Source organism: Tripterygium wilfordii, chromosome 20 (genome assembly GCF_013401445.1).
Source record: "Tripterygium wilfordii isolate XIE 37 chromosome 20, ASM1340144v1, whole genome shotgun sequence".
Lineage (NCBI taxonomy): Eukaryota > Viridiplantae > Streptophyta > Magnoliopsida > Celastrales > Celastraceae > Tripterygium > Tripterygium wilfordii.
This window is the reverse complement of record NC_052251.1, coordinates 6,940,774-6,955,928: the sequence shown is the minus strand read 5'-3', so window position 1 is coordinate 6,955,928 and position 15,155 is coordinate 6,940,774. Positions and strand designations below refer to the sequence as shown.

General features: G+C 35.5%; 1 protein-coding gene across 2 annotated transcripts; it reads left to right on the top strand.

Annotated features, from left to right (window-relative positions):
• Positions 1-9,625: 9,625 nt before the first annotated feature.
• LOC119987348 (cation/H(+) antiporter 18-like) lies at positions 9,626-14,735 on the top strand. Of its 2 annotated transcripts, none has more exons than XM_038832230.1 (4): positions 9,626-9,784; positions 11,626-11,870; positions 12,200-13,201; positions 13,302-14,735. In XM_038832230.1, exons 2-4 carry the CDS (start codon positions 11,667-11,669, stop codon positions 14,520-14,522), a joined length of 2,427 nt encoding a protein of 808 aa, XP_038688158.1. In that variant the 5' UTR covers positions 9,626-9,784; positions 11,626-11,666; the 3' UTR covers positions 14,523-14,735. The 2 variants fall into 2 exon arrangements, with proteins under 2 accessions (XP_038688158.1, XP_038688159.1); XM_038832231.1 differs by lacking the exon at positions 9,626-9,784 and adding an exon at positions 11,478-11,534.
• Positions 14,736-15,155: the final 420 nt, after the last annotated feature.

Sequence of the window (15,155 nt, the reverse complement as noted above, 5' to 3'; positions counted from 1 at the left end):
CACACGAAATTTCATTTAAATCGGAGTTCATTTGGTTCACCACGTTCACAAAGAACACATATGCACAAAATTAGGTAAAACCTAGTTTTGGCGGAATTTAAGCATATGACCAAATGTATATGTGATGCACTTAATTTATCATGATTATAGTCCTAGAACATATATTAGACTTTTATGTGCATGTGGTTCAAATTTCAAGTCATTTTGATCTAAGTTGGTTAAGATAAATTATGATCATTAGAAGATTAATGCCCTAACTTAGTCCATGTATGTTTGTTTTCAAAACTAAATTTCCAGCACTATCTCAAAAATATATAGATATCAAATTCACATAGAGCTATGCATAAGCCTTCATTGAAGTGTATATGCACAATTAAGATATTAAACAATTAACCAAATAACCATTTAAGCATGTTTTCTAGCATTTTAGGATATGTTCAAGTCAAGCATGCTCACACACATAATCATACACAATCATCAAAAACACAATGTTGACCTAGACAGTAAGTCTTGCTCCAACACTTCCTTCATATTCCATTTGTATAAATATTCAAAAGTAAGAATCAGCAGAAACCAATATCTTTCTCAAGAAATCTTCAAGGATGGATACACCTAACTCTCCACCTGCAAAAAGGTCTAGAACTGATGAAGGTTCTACTTCTAAAGAAGATGAAGGTGGAAATGATCCCAGATTCAACCTCTCCCCTATAAGGGAAGACGTATACGAGGACGATCCCCAGAAAACCATCGAATCTCTACAAGAAGCTTTGAGGGAAACCAAAAGGAGACTTAAAGAAGCAACCGACAAAGTTCAAGACTACAAAAGGCAACTTATGGTTTCAAAGTATGCCATACAAGGTGTTCGATATATGTCATGGGGCAGACAAGCAAGTACTCATGACCCAGATAAATTGCACGAAGCAATCACTGAGATCACAGTACAACTTGGATCTGTTGTAAATGGAATAGATAGTGTTCTTTATACCCTAGAATAAAATTCCTGTCCAACATCAATGACACACCTGAATGATGGGGCTCCTAGATCTGGTGGAGATCAATCTCTTTTTTATGAAGGAGAAGTCAATATGTGTTATGTTTGTTTTAAGTTTGTTGTTTAGTTTGTTTGGATTCATTATGGGCTAGTGTTGTTTTAGTATGTCTGATTTTATTATGGGACAGTGTTGTCATCTCGATGTTGTCCGATGTTTGTATTTTTTGTTTTTCTTGAGTCCTAATGCCTACATTCCTTAGTTTTGGTTTGTAATTTCCTAAGCTGCTATTGTAACTTTGCTTTCATGTAATGAATTATTGGGACTTATACCCTTTTCAAAAGAAGAAAAATCTAATTCAACCCTCCCTTCCCCTAAAATGATTCCATTTTAGTGAGAAAGTTTTTTGACAAAAATTTGATGAAATCTTTCTCCAATTCTCTTCAAATTCCTCTCTTTATCTTTTTTGAAACTATCCAAACAAGAGGATTTGGGGAAAACTCATTTCCATTCTCTTCCCTTCCCCCAAAATTCCTTAATAAAAAAATGCTCTTAGAGTGTTGAAGGTAGAATACTTTCCCTCTTTCATGTTTGGATAGGTCAAAAAAAAAGGAAATGAATTGTTATGTCTCTTATTTGGATAGTTATCATAAAAGAAAAGAAAGGAAAGCAAAAATGGTTTAATTTACTAATTTATCTTTATTTTACATTAAAATATCATATATAAAGGTAAAATAGGTTTTTCACTTACAGATAATTTAACAAGCTGTTGGCACTAAAAATCTTTTCACTCTCATCTTCAGAAGCTTCACTATCATCATCTCTTGAAATTGTAACATGCTCTGAACTAGATTGGGTGGTCTTTTTAATTCTTGTAGAAGATCGTTGAGATCTTCTCACAGCCACCACCTTCCTATTGATTTTTGGCTTCTTTTTGGGGGAGATTGGCTCACTTTTAATGTTCAATTTTCTAGAGGAAATTGGAATAGCAGGAACAGTTGCACAGTATGTTACTAGATCAGAATCTCAAAGACAGACAAGCAAATAGAAAAAGAGGTAAAGAAAACATACCAGGTGTAACATCTGTAATGTCTGCCTCAGATTCAGTATTGAGAGGAGGAAGTGGATCAAGTGGAAGCAGACCTATGTAATACCTTTCCCTCCAAGATAGATAGTCAGAAGTACAACCAGGACTGAACGGTGGTAGCAGTTCAAACACAAATCTTCTCAAAGCATTATTATTTGCAGCCACCTGTTTCTCAATCCTTTCTCTGGACTGAATATTGGTCCTCTCTTCTCCAGGAGGGTTGTAATGGGAAAGGTGCTTAAGAGGCACATTTTGAGTATAACCCAACTTCCTGGCACAGAGTTGAGGATTGTAGGTCTCAAAGCCACAAGTAGGGTTCATAGGGTTATCAATGTTGGCACCTTCATGAAGATACCTGGGTGTAACAAGACTGGCCCAAAAATCACGAAGGATATGGTCCATTACCATAGATATGGTAACTTTGGAAGATAACAATGGCATCAAAGGACCACCAGGCAAACTATCAGTGAATAAGAAATACTCAGAATCAGGTCGATTTGGAGGCAAGGACAAGAAGAAATTGAAGATTTCTACAAAAGACCTATCACTGGTGCAAGATAAAACAGACTGCCCATAAGAAGTAAATTTGGCAAGTAGTCGATAGCCAGGAGCACGTAAAGCAGGAAAATAAGTAAACAACCAAGGCTGAAGAATCCAAAGGCTACCAGAAAAACGATGGTAGTAGGGTTTCTCAAAGGTGAGCAAAGAAAGACAGTGATAAATACGGTCTAGCCAAATACTTCCTAAAGCTACATTCTAACCTTCAGCTAAGGCGCATGCAAGGGGAAGATAATCTTTGGCAGGTTGATTTGCAAAGGTGCCAAAAACATACCTGCAGAGTAGACACCACAAGAACATAGCATGCTCTTTAAAGGTAGGTTCCCCAAGGTGTTTTGTGGAGCTCAAACCCTAGTAAGAAAAAGTTTTCTTTTCCTCCATTACTCCTACCTAGACGATTCTGACAAAAGTAAAGAGGCTGGGAGCATCTGGACCTGTAATGGGTAGCCCAGTTAACGCGTACATATCCCTCGGTGTGACGGTCATATGGCCACCGGGGAAAGCAAAAGAATTTGTCGAACGGGACCAGAAACAGAGGCCGCTGAAATCAAAGCCGGGTAGAAGGGAATTGGTTCAAGGGTCCTGTCAATAAATCGATCGAGTCCTTGCTTCAATCATTATACACCGAAGGTAGTTCGAAGTCGATTGACCCAGTCTCTCCATCCTAGAGGCGGTTTGGGCCAGGAACGATGTTGTTCTAGTATCGGTAGCTCATTTGCATGGTTGGCAAGAAGTTCCTCACGAGAGAGAGATGAAAAGCTTGTCAGTTTTTTGGTGGAAAGGTGAGAGTCGATGGGAGCAGTATTTGGAAGGAAAGAAGCCATTGATTGAAGCTTAGAAGAAGAAGAGAGGAAAAGGTGAGGGATTTCTCAAACGAACCAGGAAGTAAAGCGGCGTGCGGGAGTGAGGGATTAAGAAGCAGCAGCTGATCAAATTAAATGAGGTAAGAGAAGAGTTTGAATTTTAAATGGATTTTATTCGGTAGTAACTGATATTTGAGAAGGATTTTAAGAGAGCAGAAAAATCAGCTTAAATCCAACTTTGAACAATTGAATTCAAGCTGGGGGGCAATTGTTGACACGAAAAATATTATGGGCTAGGCTTAGTCCATGTACAAGGCCCAATGTGCAGTCCATATGATCCATCATGTTTTGAATCAATCACTGCTCATTATATTGAGAAGGAAATGAAGCTCAATTGCTGGAAAAATGGCCCAGAAAGGTTTGTTAAGAGTGGTCCACGTAAAATGGAAGAAGTGGTGACTGTTACAACAAGGTAGTCCAGGTGGCAGCTTATGAGAGAAATAAGGGAAAAACTGATATGACAAGGTCCAGAAAATGGCACAAATGAGGGGTTAACTGTAGTAAGATCATGGTTTATGGAGGGAGAATTTCATGCAAGATAGGAAGTATAAAGCTGGTAGACAGACAGGGAAGGAGAAGACACACAAACAATCAGTCAAACAGACAACAAAAACTCAAGCCAAAAAAGACACTTTCAAGCTTCCTAGCATTCCAATTACTTTCCAAATCCTTGTCAATTTCGAGTAAATATTATGTTGTTTATTCCAAATTCTCTTGTATTTATTTCTTGTCAAGTTTCAATACCAACCATCGTTGTGTAAATTGTTCTTGGTGCCTATTTATTCTTCTTCATTTCAATCTCAACAAAGCGCACTTCAGTGGAGTTGGGGAACCTAGAACTATTGAGGTCCCAAGATAGTTCGTTCAATTGTCTAGATAGAAGTCTTATTTACATTTGGTGCATTTCATTCAAATTAGTATAGGAAACTATAAGCCTTGGCACACCTGCAAATCATCACCACCTTGGGCCACTTTTTGGTGACAACACAAACGAATTGCAAGTAAACATCATTTTTCCTTTTCTCTTCCCTCCAAATCTCTCAATCCAAACACATTCTTAGGGTCCACATAGGTTTGCACTTTTGAACTTGCTTCTTTCAAGGAATTGTTATATAAATTAGTTATTCAAGTTAAAAAGATCTCATGTTTTTCTGTCATCCTTTTCTACTCCACAAAAAAAAGGAAGAGAACGGTTAAATGCTTTACATTTTCCGTAAAATGATCACAGGAAAATCAAAACAGTTTTCATCGGTAGGTAGTCAGTTCCTTTAGATATTGAATTAGTGTATCTATGTATTTTTTTTGAAAGACCAGGAAAAATTTTCCTGGAATATCATTCAGCAAGACTATAAGTCGAAGCTACACTTACACATGGACACGTGGTGAGAAAACACCACACGGTACGAAGGCATCGTCTTCGAAAGCAACATAGATGAGATAAAAGCATAAAAACCAAAGAAAATCTACCACATCTAACAAAAGCTATATTTCCTTATCTCTGATGATCACATCCCTCAAGAATTCTGGAGCCTCCTCCAACCAAAGTCTCTGGTAATGTGATCATAGCTCTTTTTTGTTTATCCGGCTGAAAATCCAGCAGTATATTAATTATTTTTTTTTTTTGTAATTTATCAGATTTTTGCTCGTGGATCCATCATTCACGTCATTGTCAGGTTGCTACTATTGCAAAAACAGGTTTCTCAGAGACAATCACAGATTATAAAATAATATAGAGAAGCAATTGAAAAGAGAAAGAGAGAAGAAAAACACAAGATTTAAGATTTACGATGTTCGACAATGTGCCTACGTTCTCGGGGTTTGCGACTGTTTTCAATATAGGAAATTCCTTCGTACATTCGGTTAGGATATTCAACCCAAATATACCAATTATCTAAGTACCCAAAAAATACAATTATACCCCACTCAAAAATAACCAATTCATATATATCAACTCGACTGGTATGCTACGCTCAACTCTCGCACAACTTTCATTTTCCTCAGAGTTTTTAGGTATTAAATAATATTTTTAATATGAGTCATTATTTAACAACTGCTACATAAAAATTCTTTGTTATTGCGTCTAATAATTGAAGTTCCCATCATCAATGCCGTACATCTGTGATGGAAGCCACAAAGTTGATGTTAATATTACTTGCAATTGCAAATAACCATTGACTTCATCATTTTCAATGCTTGAAATTAAAACAAAATTTGTGGATGGGTTAATGAACCCCCAATTGTATGAAAAAAAATATTGATAGATTAAAATAAAGAAATTATTGATTCCAAAGTGTCAGAGCACACAAGGATGATAAGAAAGCTTGTAGTAGTCAATAGTAAGTACCACAATGAGCTGTATTTTTTTTCTTCACAATTCTCTAAAATCTACGATTCACATTTAATGGTTGAGAAAAAGTCAAGCAAGTTCAAAAAATAAAAAATAAAAACGTAGTGTAATGTGACACACTTTCCAAACCATTAAACTCAAATTGTACACTTTACAATTTTAAACAAATTACGGAGCCATAGATCTTTTTTTTTTACGTAATACAACCTTTTTTTGATATATAGTGCAGCTTACTCATTAGCAACGCACTTTTCATTCATAATATGGGTATTTCACATGAATCTTCATGATTAATTTGAATTGTATATACATTATCGAATTTAATAACATTAATTAGTAGTTACAATGGAGATGCTTTTGTACTTTTGTAGGTGAGTGGGGGTTTGTAGTTTATAATTGATGTAATCCATCAATTTTAAAAGAATTTCTTTCAAATATGTGAGAGTTGATTAGAACCGTTTAAATTGGCTAATTTTTTAACCCATGACTCATAATATGTTTTTTTTTTAATTTATTAAAATAGGGTTTGCAAAGTTTTGCCATGATTAATCTTTGTGCACTTGTAGTCAACTATGATACAGACACCAAATAATTATCGGAAAATCATGGTTGTCGTTAAAAAACTTTGAAGTAGTATGTACAATAAATTATTTTTTTAATTATATTTTTATACATAAGACTCTGACAAGCAATCTCCCTCGCCCATATAATCCTTTACAGTTTACACCCACTCTTCATAGGAATAGATCAAATCTCATGACTGGTAGCGCTGTTAAAAAAAATCGTAAAACCCGAAACCGAATCGATTGTTTAATTTTTTTATAATAAAAAGTTACACATTTTCTCCACTAAAAATCGAACTGTACCTAAAGAATTGACAAAAAACCAAAAAAATTGATCGTTTAGTCGGTTATATTCATGTCAAAAAACCAATTGAAACTGACCGTGAACACCCTTAGTCATGGGTGGTTTGACCCCATCACTAGACTAACCCATGATCATCAACAAGTTAGATGGTTTAACACAATCCGAAGTTAAAAATAGGCTGCATGTTACCAACACACCCCATGTATTTTGTGACATTTTTAGGCAAATTTCCTATAGTTCTAGAAGTTTGAGAAACACCCTTTATATTTTAGTTTTAAAGTAATGCTATACAGACTCCAAAACATGATACCCATTTTATTCCAAATCTATATGACATGTGAAATAGCCATTGATTATAAACATACAAGTTTTGCCCACTTAACATCCAATACTTCAGATTGATTGGGGATAAAATGGGAGTCATATTTTGGAAGTCTCAAGTATTATTCTTAGTTTTATCTTTTTGTTTTTTATCCATTATCTTTCATAATTGAAGTAACTTTTTTCATCCAAAGATATGCCTATACATTGTGTGTGTTTGACAGAGCGGTCGTGTTGATTTTCAACGCTAGCTGTTAAGTTGTTAAAAAAAAAGCTGAACTTAAAGTTATAAAATAAGCTGTGAGGTGTTTGGTAAAGTTGTAAACTGTTGTTAGCGGTTAAGTTATGTAAAATATATTTTGTTTGTATTAATTTTAAGTAAAAATTATAACTAATTCAATTTAATATTTAAATAATAATTTAATATGTATAATATAGATGAATAAAATATAAATTAATTATTATAAATCAATAAATAAAATTTATTATAAATATCAATTATAATAATTCTAAATGGATAAATATAAATTATTATTAATTTACTTTAATATTTATTAACAATTAAATAAACTAATAATACATTCTATAATTTCTTAAGAATTTAATTTATTTTATATATATATTATTTAAATCTAAAGTAGGTGGATCCCACGTTTTAAAGAATGAATAAATGAAAACGTCAACTTTTGCGGGTTAAAGTAGATGGGCCCACCATTATAAAGAATAAAAAATGAAAAAATGAACTTTTGTAAGTAATGACTCACGTGGGACCTACATAAAAAACATTTAAAAAAATAAAAACGCTATCGCCTTGGAATTCATGTAGGGCGTTACCGCCCCGTTTTGTGGGCGGTAACGCCCAGCGTTTTAGACCTGGTTGGTGTTACGGATTGGGAAAATGGGTCCACCAATCAATGCCCCATCAAACAGAGTCATATTATATATTGTCGATGCTGTTAGGGCAAATGCAATGGTGAACTGGTATTGGGTCAACAAAGATGTTGTCTTTTACTGATGTGACTGTATTGTAAAATGTGTTTTGCTTATGTGGTTGTATTGGGATAAGTGTTTTGCTGATGTGGATGTATTGATATTTGATGTTTTGGTGTAGTTTTGTTGTGGATAATATGAAGGAATAGAATGTTGTTGGGTTGGGTGGAAAGAGAAAGTGTGTGGGAAGAAAAAGTGTATAGAAATTTGTGTTTTGCTGATGTGGCTGTATTAGAATACGTGTTTGACTTGACTTTTTGTGTAATAGAGGTGGGACCGGGCCAACAAAAATGTTGGCCCAGTAAGTTGTTTCTCATTGCATTTGCCCTAAGCATAGGGATTGTATTAAAATTTTTGAAATACAAGAAATACATCTAGAAATGGTCTAAACCACGAGGGGTATTTGCAAGATTTAGCCTACAAAATATACTACAGCTTGTACTGCACGGGATACCCCACATCCAAAATTTATCTTTTTATATCTTGAGACAAAAGCGAGGCAAATAAAACTAAGAAAAGCATAGCTTTATTGGGTTTGTGCCATTCACCTACTAGAATCCTTTGATCAAAAGTTGAATAAGTTACTAATGAGAGTTGGCTTGGTTGATAATTGATTGGGTTAGGTATATGTGTGTCTAAAGTTCGATTCCAACCACAAACGTAAGTCTTCATAGTATTTTAAAAAAAAATTGAATAAGTTTTTAATTAACATAGGAATCATCAACTGACTTTGGTTTTATAATTAATTAATTATTAGTCTACTAAAAAATTTAATAATTATTATTTATAAATCCTGCATAATTTTAAAAGTTAATTATTATTGTTTAATTAATTTTGTTAAATGAGTCATGAAAAGAAAACCCTCTACTTGTTTCTCCTAATTTTGTTCTCTTCTAATAGGAAAAAAAGGAAAAAATCAACTAATTTAGGGTCTGTTTGGTATCACTTTTGTTTCTTGTTTTTTGTTTTAGTTTTCAAAAAATAGAAAATAAAAACAAAAAATATTGTTTGTTTATATTTTCTGTTTTGGTTTTTAAGAAAACCAAAAACAGGTTTTCAAAATTTTTGAAAACAAGAAAAAAAGGTTTTTAAAAGTTTTAGAAACAGAACTAGTTACACTGATTATAGATTGCACTTTCTTTAAGAATTCATATTACAAATTGCATAGCGATATAAAGACAATAATCAAATATACTTTGAGTTATTGTTTTAATTCTTATCTTTTTTGCTTTCTGCTGATGTTTTCAATAGTGAATTACGTTGCAATAGACACGACAAAGGCTGCAGTTATGAAAAATATGGTGGTGTGAATATATTCCATTATTATGAAAATAAAACCATAAACACACTTCTTTTTTTTTCCAGTTTTATGCTTTTAGTTTTTGTTTTCAGTTTTAAGTGTTCGACCAAACAAGTTTCAATTTTATGTTTTATGTTTTTGTTTTTTATTTTTTGTTTTCAAAATTTTTGGAGGTGATACCAAACACAACCTTAGTTCTTTATCTCACAGAATGGCATAATTGGTATTTCACTAATTTGAAGCTCCCTCTATATGCGGAAGGCTCATTCTACTCCAACTTGCACACATTGCACCACTCTTGGCTCCCTCTATTTTTTTTTTCTCCTCACTCTGAACATTCAAAGATCTTCGTTTCTAAAAGCGATCATGCTCCTTCGAACAACAAGAAAAATGGGGCGTTATTGATAGAAGCTGAGAGAGGATCGTCACACCAGATTCTCCCTTATTGCTTTCCACATTCAGGTGATTTCTCTCGCTTAATTTCTCTCGTTTAATTTCTCTCTATCGTGCTCTGTTTGGATGCCGTGAATCGGCTAGAAAAATGAAAGAGAAACCTAGAGACACTCTGATTCATTTTCTCTCTCTGTATGTGGAGGGTCTAAAGTACAAAATTTAAATAGGCGAGAGAATTCAAAGGTACCATAAAGGCACAAACGGTCAATTTGTTCATATTCCTACTTTTTTTAATTGAATATCGTTTTCATGGTTGCTTGTTTAGGTTGGGGTTGTAAATTTCGGGTCGGTTTGAGATTGTGTAGTGTTTTCACCTCTTGCTATGAGATGATTTCTAAAACTGTAGTGAGTTGATATGACAGTTACTTATTTTTCATTGATGTCAATTAATTGTTGATCAATGATTTTTTTTTAAATATAAATGAAATAATAAAATTTATTGAGGGTAAAATTTTAAAAAAAACTCTTGTTTTGACATTAAAAGTACAGTGAACTGCATTGCATCGGGAGTGGAAAAATGAAAATAGTTTTCTGCAACTTTAATTTGAACTCATCACGGTACGATAATACCGTAATACACTGCTTGGCTAAACACTTACGGTGCGTTTGGCAGACCCGCATGTCACACCCGTTTTGGGAAATTACTATAATTTCGGTACTTATGAGTAATGGCATTGACATGCAAAATATGTCCGTGTCGTGTTGGGGATTTCGCAGACGGAGTCCTCTATGACACACTGTACATTGATTACACACAGTTAGGTGGTGATTTTTAGCAGTTAACGGTACAGTGAAAAGACGAAAATACCCCTTAAGATATTTTCCACTACAACTGTCACAATGAGATCCGTGGTGTTCTCTCTTACTTTCCGAATTTCTTTTTTTTTTTTCCCTTAAATTTTATTATAATAGTGTTTGTTTTGTTGTCGATACAGCATTTTGTTCTCCTCTCAAAGTAACGTGCCTCTTAAGTAGTATATAAGTTCTCTCTACCACACACTTTTTTGCCTGTGATGTAATACTCACGGGTAGTGTGTGTAGGTTGTTCTTGCATCTGCTTAGGTTGTAGTTCGAAAAAAAAGTAACGTGCCTCACACAAGCCAAAGGCTTTGCTTGTTTAGATGAATTTATCTTTTTCAAAGGGACGTCACCCACCAGTGTTTTTTCATAATTATTACATTAATTCATTGTTTGCTTTCGTTTTATGTATCCTCTAAGCTCGGTAAAAACCTTATGTTATACCAGATTATACTAAATAGATATTCGTATCTTTATATCTATTTTACTGAATAGATATTTGTACATGTTATAAAGATATCTTGTAATAATTATAATTCAATGAGTTCATGTATCTTTATATTCATAAAAATGGTACCACATTAATTGACTTTCTAGTTTCTATTAGAGGTTATCTACAATCTTAATCTGAGCCTTCAATTTAGTACCATATTTGAAAATTTGGTTAGGTACGCTGTCACTAGTCAATAAGGAAGTTGCTAGTTTTGGATAAAAGATGAGATAAATATTGCCACAGAGGGTTGTTGTTTATAAGGAAAGTCACCTTATATAAGCATAACAATTTTGACACACAGGACATTTAAGATTGTTTACTAGTTACTAGTTTTGGATATAAGTAAATTTTTTTTTTTCTATAAAGTTGTGTCTCCTTCATCTTAGACTCTGAAATCTCTATGAAAGATCTATCTTCCTCTGTAGATTAACAACATTACTTGTGCACTGCAGTGACTTTGAGCAAGAGGTGATTTTTTCATTTTTGTTTTTCCCTCTCTTTCTGATCTAAGCTTAGAATTCTTTATATTGACTGATAATCAATATCAAACATAATGCAGGAATCGAAGTGAGAACGACATTATTCGCGTTTGTGGGGGAAATGGCTGCCTTGAATGGTAGTAATGGAAGTTCATGCCCTAAGCCCATGAAGGCTACGTCTAATGGAGTGTTTCAGGGTGATGATCCTCTTGATTATGCTCTGCCGCTTGCCATCCTGCAGATATGCCTTGTGGTTTTGCTCACACGGGTTCTCGCTGTTCTCCTAAGGCCATTGAGACAACCTCGTGTGATTGCAGAGATTGTTGTAAGTTACCTTCACACTTTCTACACATCCACTGATGTTGGATTTTATTGTTTGCAAAGGCTAGTGTACCCTGATTTCCATACAATATCACTTATTTCTTAAATGAATCCGATGTTTAGGAGCCAGTTTATCCTCATGAGATGAATATGCGTTTTTTGATGTCTCCTTTATTGACTAATTTCATATGTAATAAATCCTATAGCAGAAAATTAGCAGCGGAGGCTCATATTTGAATTTGTTTGTGAGAGTTCATCTAAAATCTTCCTTGAAAGGCAATTTCAGTTTTCTGTTTACTTAGCTAAGTAAAAAGGGGACTTGTCTTCCTGCAGGGAGGAATATTACTTGGTCCATCAGCTTTGGGGCGGAATACAAAATTTTTGAATGCAGTTTTCCCACCAAAAAGTATTACAGTTTTGGATACTTTGGCAAATATTGGTCTCCTATTCTTCCTGTTCCTTGTAGGTCTAGAGTTAGACACCAAGTCCCTTCGCCGGACGGGAAAAAAGGCTCTTGCCATTGCCATGGCAGGAATTAGCCTACCCTTTGTCCTAGGAATTGGAACATCATTTGCCCTTCGTGAAACTATCTCCAAAGGTGTTGAAGGACCCCCTTTCCTTGTCTTCATGGGGGTGGCTCTTTCAATCACTGCTTTCCCTGTATTGGCCCGTATTTTGGCTGAACTGAAGCTTTTAACTACTGATGTTGGACGGATGGCAATGTCAGCGGCTGCAGTGAATGATGTGGCTGCATGGATTTTACTTGCTCTTGCCATAGCCCTCTCTGGAAGTGGCAATTCTCCCCTGGTTGCTTTATGGGTGCTTTTATGTGGGAGTGGGTTCATTATTTGTTGCTTTTTTATTTTTCCACCTATTTTTAAATGGATGAATCAGCGTTGCCCCGAGGGTGAGCCTGTGGATGAAATATATGTATGTGCTACTTTAGCTGCCGTTTTGGCTGCTGGGTTTGTTACTGATTTAATTGGAATTCATGCCCTCTTTGGCGCATTTGTTGTTGGAGTTCTTGTCCCAAAAGAAGGGCCGTTCGCTGGTGCTCTTGTTGAAAAAGTTGAGGATCTTGTATCTGGTCTTCTCCTTCCTCTCTACTTTGTCTCAAGTGGCTTAAAGACCAATGTGGCCACAATTCGAGGTGCTCAGTCTTGGGGCCTTCTGGTTTTGGTCATATCCACGGCGTGCTTTGGCAAGATTTTTGGCACCGTTGTTGTCTCCCTCTTCTGCAAGTTACCTTTCCGTGAGGCTGTAGCTCTTGGTTTCCTAATGAATACTAAAGGCTTGGTGGAGCTCATTGTTCTGAACATTGGCAAAGACAGAAAGGTAATTTCCCATTGCCAATTAGGGTGTTTACTCTTTTACTAATTTGTACTTGTACAATTTTTTACAATCATAATCATCTAAAGCTGATTGGATACTGCAGGTATTGAATGATCAAACATTTGCTATCATGGTTTTGATGGCTATTTTCACAACCTTTATCACAACACCTATGGTCATGGCGGTGTATAAGCCAGCTAAAAGGGCAAGTAAATCTGATTACAAAAACAGGACAATTGACAGAAAAAACCCGGATTCTCAGCTTCGTATTTTGGCCTGTTTCCATAGTATGAGGAATATCCCCACAATAATCAATCTCATCGAGGCTTCCCGGGGGATTGAGAAGAGAGAAGGACTGTGTATCTATGCATTGCACCTTTTGGAGCTATCAGAAAGGCCATCTGCAATACTCATGGTTCACAAAGCGCGAAAGAACGGCTTACCCTTCTGGAATAAATTACAGCAGTCAACAAGCAGTCAGATTGTAGTTGCTTTTGAGGCTTTCAGGCAGCTCAGCCATGTATCTATTCGCCCAATGACAGCCATCTCACCAATGCATGACATGCATGAGGACATCTGCGCCAGTGCTGAGAGTAAAAGAGCAGCTATAATCATCCTCCCATTTCACAAGCACCAGAGATTGGATGGAGCATTGGATACGACTCGAACTGAATTTCGTTGGGTTAATAAGAGGGTTCTTGAGAATGCATCATGCTCAGTGGGGATTTTGGTGGACCGTGATCTTGGCGGAAGCACCCATATATCTGCAAGCAATGTTTCTTCTGTCATTGTGGTCCTTTTCTTCGGAGGCCGTGATGACCGTGAAGCCCTTGCTTATGGGGCACGTATGGCAGAGCATCCTGGTATTACTCTCACCATTGTTCGCTTCAAAGCAAGCCCTGAGATGGAAGGGGAAATCGTTGGACTTGATATACATGATGACTCTCACGCATCAGCAAAGTTCACTGACGATCAATTTTTGGCAGAATTCAAGCAAAACACATTAAATGATGAATCAATTAAGTTTGAAGAAAGAACAGTGAGAAGTGATGCAGAAACCATTAAAGTAGTTAAGGAATTCAGCCGTTGCAATCTATTTCTTGTCGGTCGAACTCCCATGGGACCTGTAGCTGCAAATTTGATTGGAAACGGTGATTGTCCTGAACTGGGGCGGGCAGGTAATCTGTTGACATCTCCAGATTTCTCGACTTTGGCTTCAGTTTTGGTTGTGCAGCAGTACACTAATAGTACATCTCCAAGACCTAGTTCAGTCGCAACAGGAAACGTCGCAGAAGTTCCCCAATCGCCTTCAGAAAGTGGATAGGTTCTTGGTTCATCGTCGTTGTGACCTGAAGATTACGTACAACAGTGTGCAATAATAGATTATTATAAAAAAAATGTTAAAAGGATTTCCAACTTTCATGTTTGGCGTAAACAAAATGCTGTTCTCAAAAAGACCAGTTGTTAGATTGTCACAGTGGTTCTTCCTTTACATAAGACTTGGCTTTACACATAAATAAAGTTCTCATCATTTCAATTTTGTGATGCGTGACTCTGTAGACATTTGGGTTTGAGTGAAATACATTTGGGTAGACTGGGTGATGACTTGCAAAATTAGACCGACTTCTCGACTATTTAGTAACCGGTTGTTCGATTTTATAGGCATACCATTTGATCATACTAGAGATTAACAGATTGTTGTTCAGTCTTTGCACAAGTGTTGAAGTTGAGAGTTCTCATGTTTAGTTTATTCTAGTTTTCTAATCCTTATAAGTATTTGTGGTCAAGTTATTTTATATTTTTTGTGTGGTTAATATGCCATTGGTCAAGAGTCCTCTAATTCTATTAGAAAACTATCTTCTAATATTATTACAAACTAGTTTTAGTCGATTCTTTAAATAGTCTAGTCGTTGGTCTTACTCTTAGTACTTAAATATACACACGATTTGAAACTTGG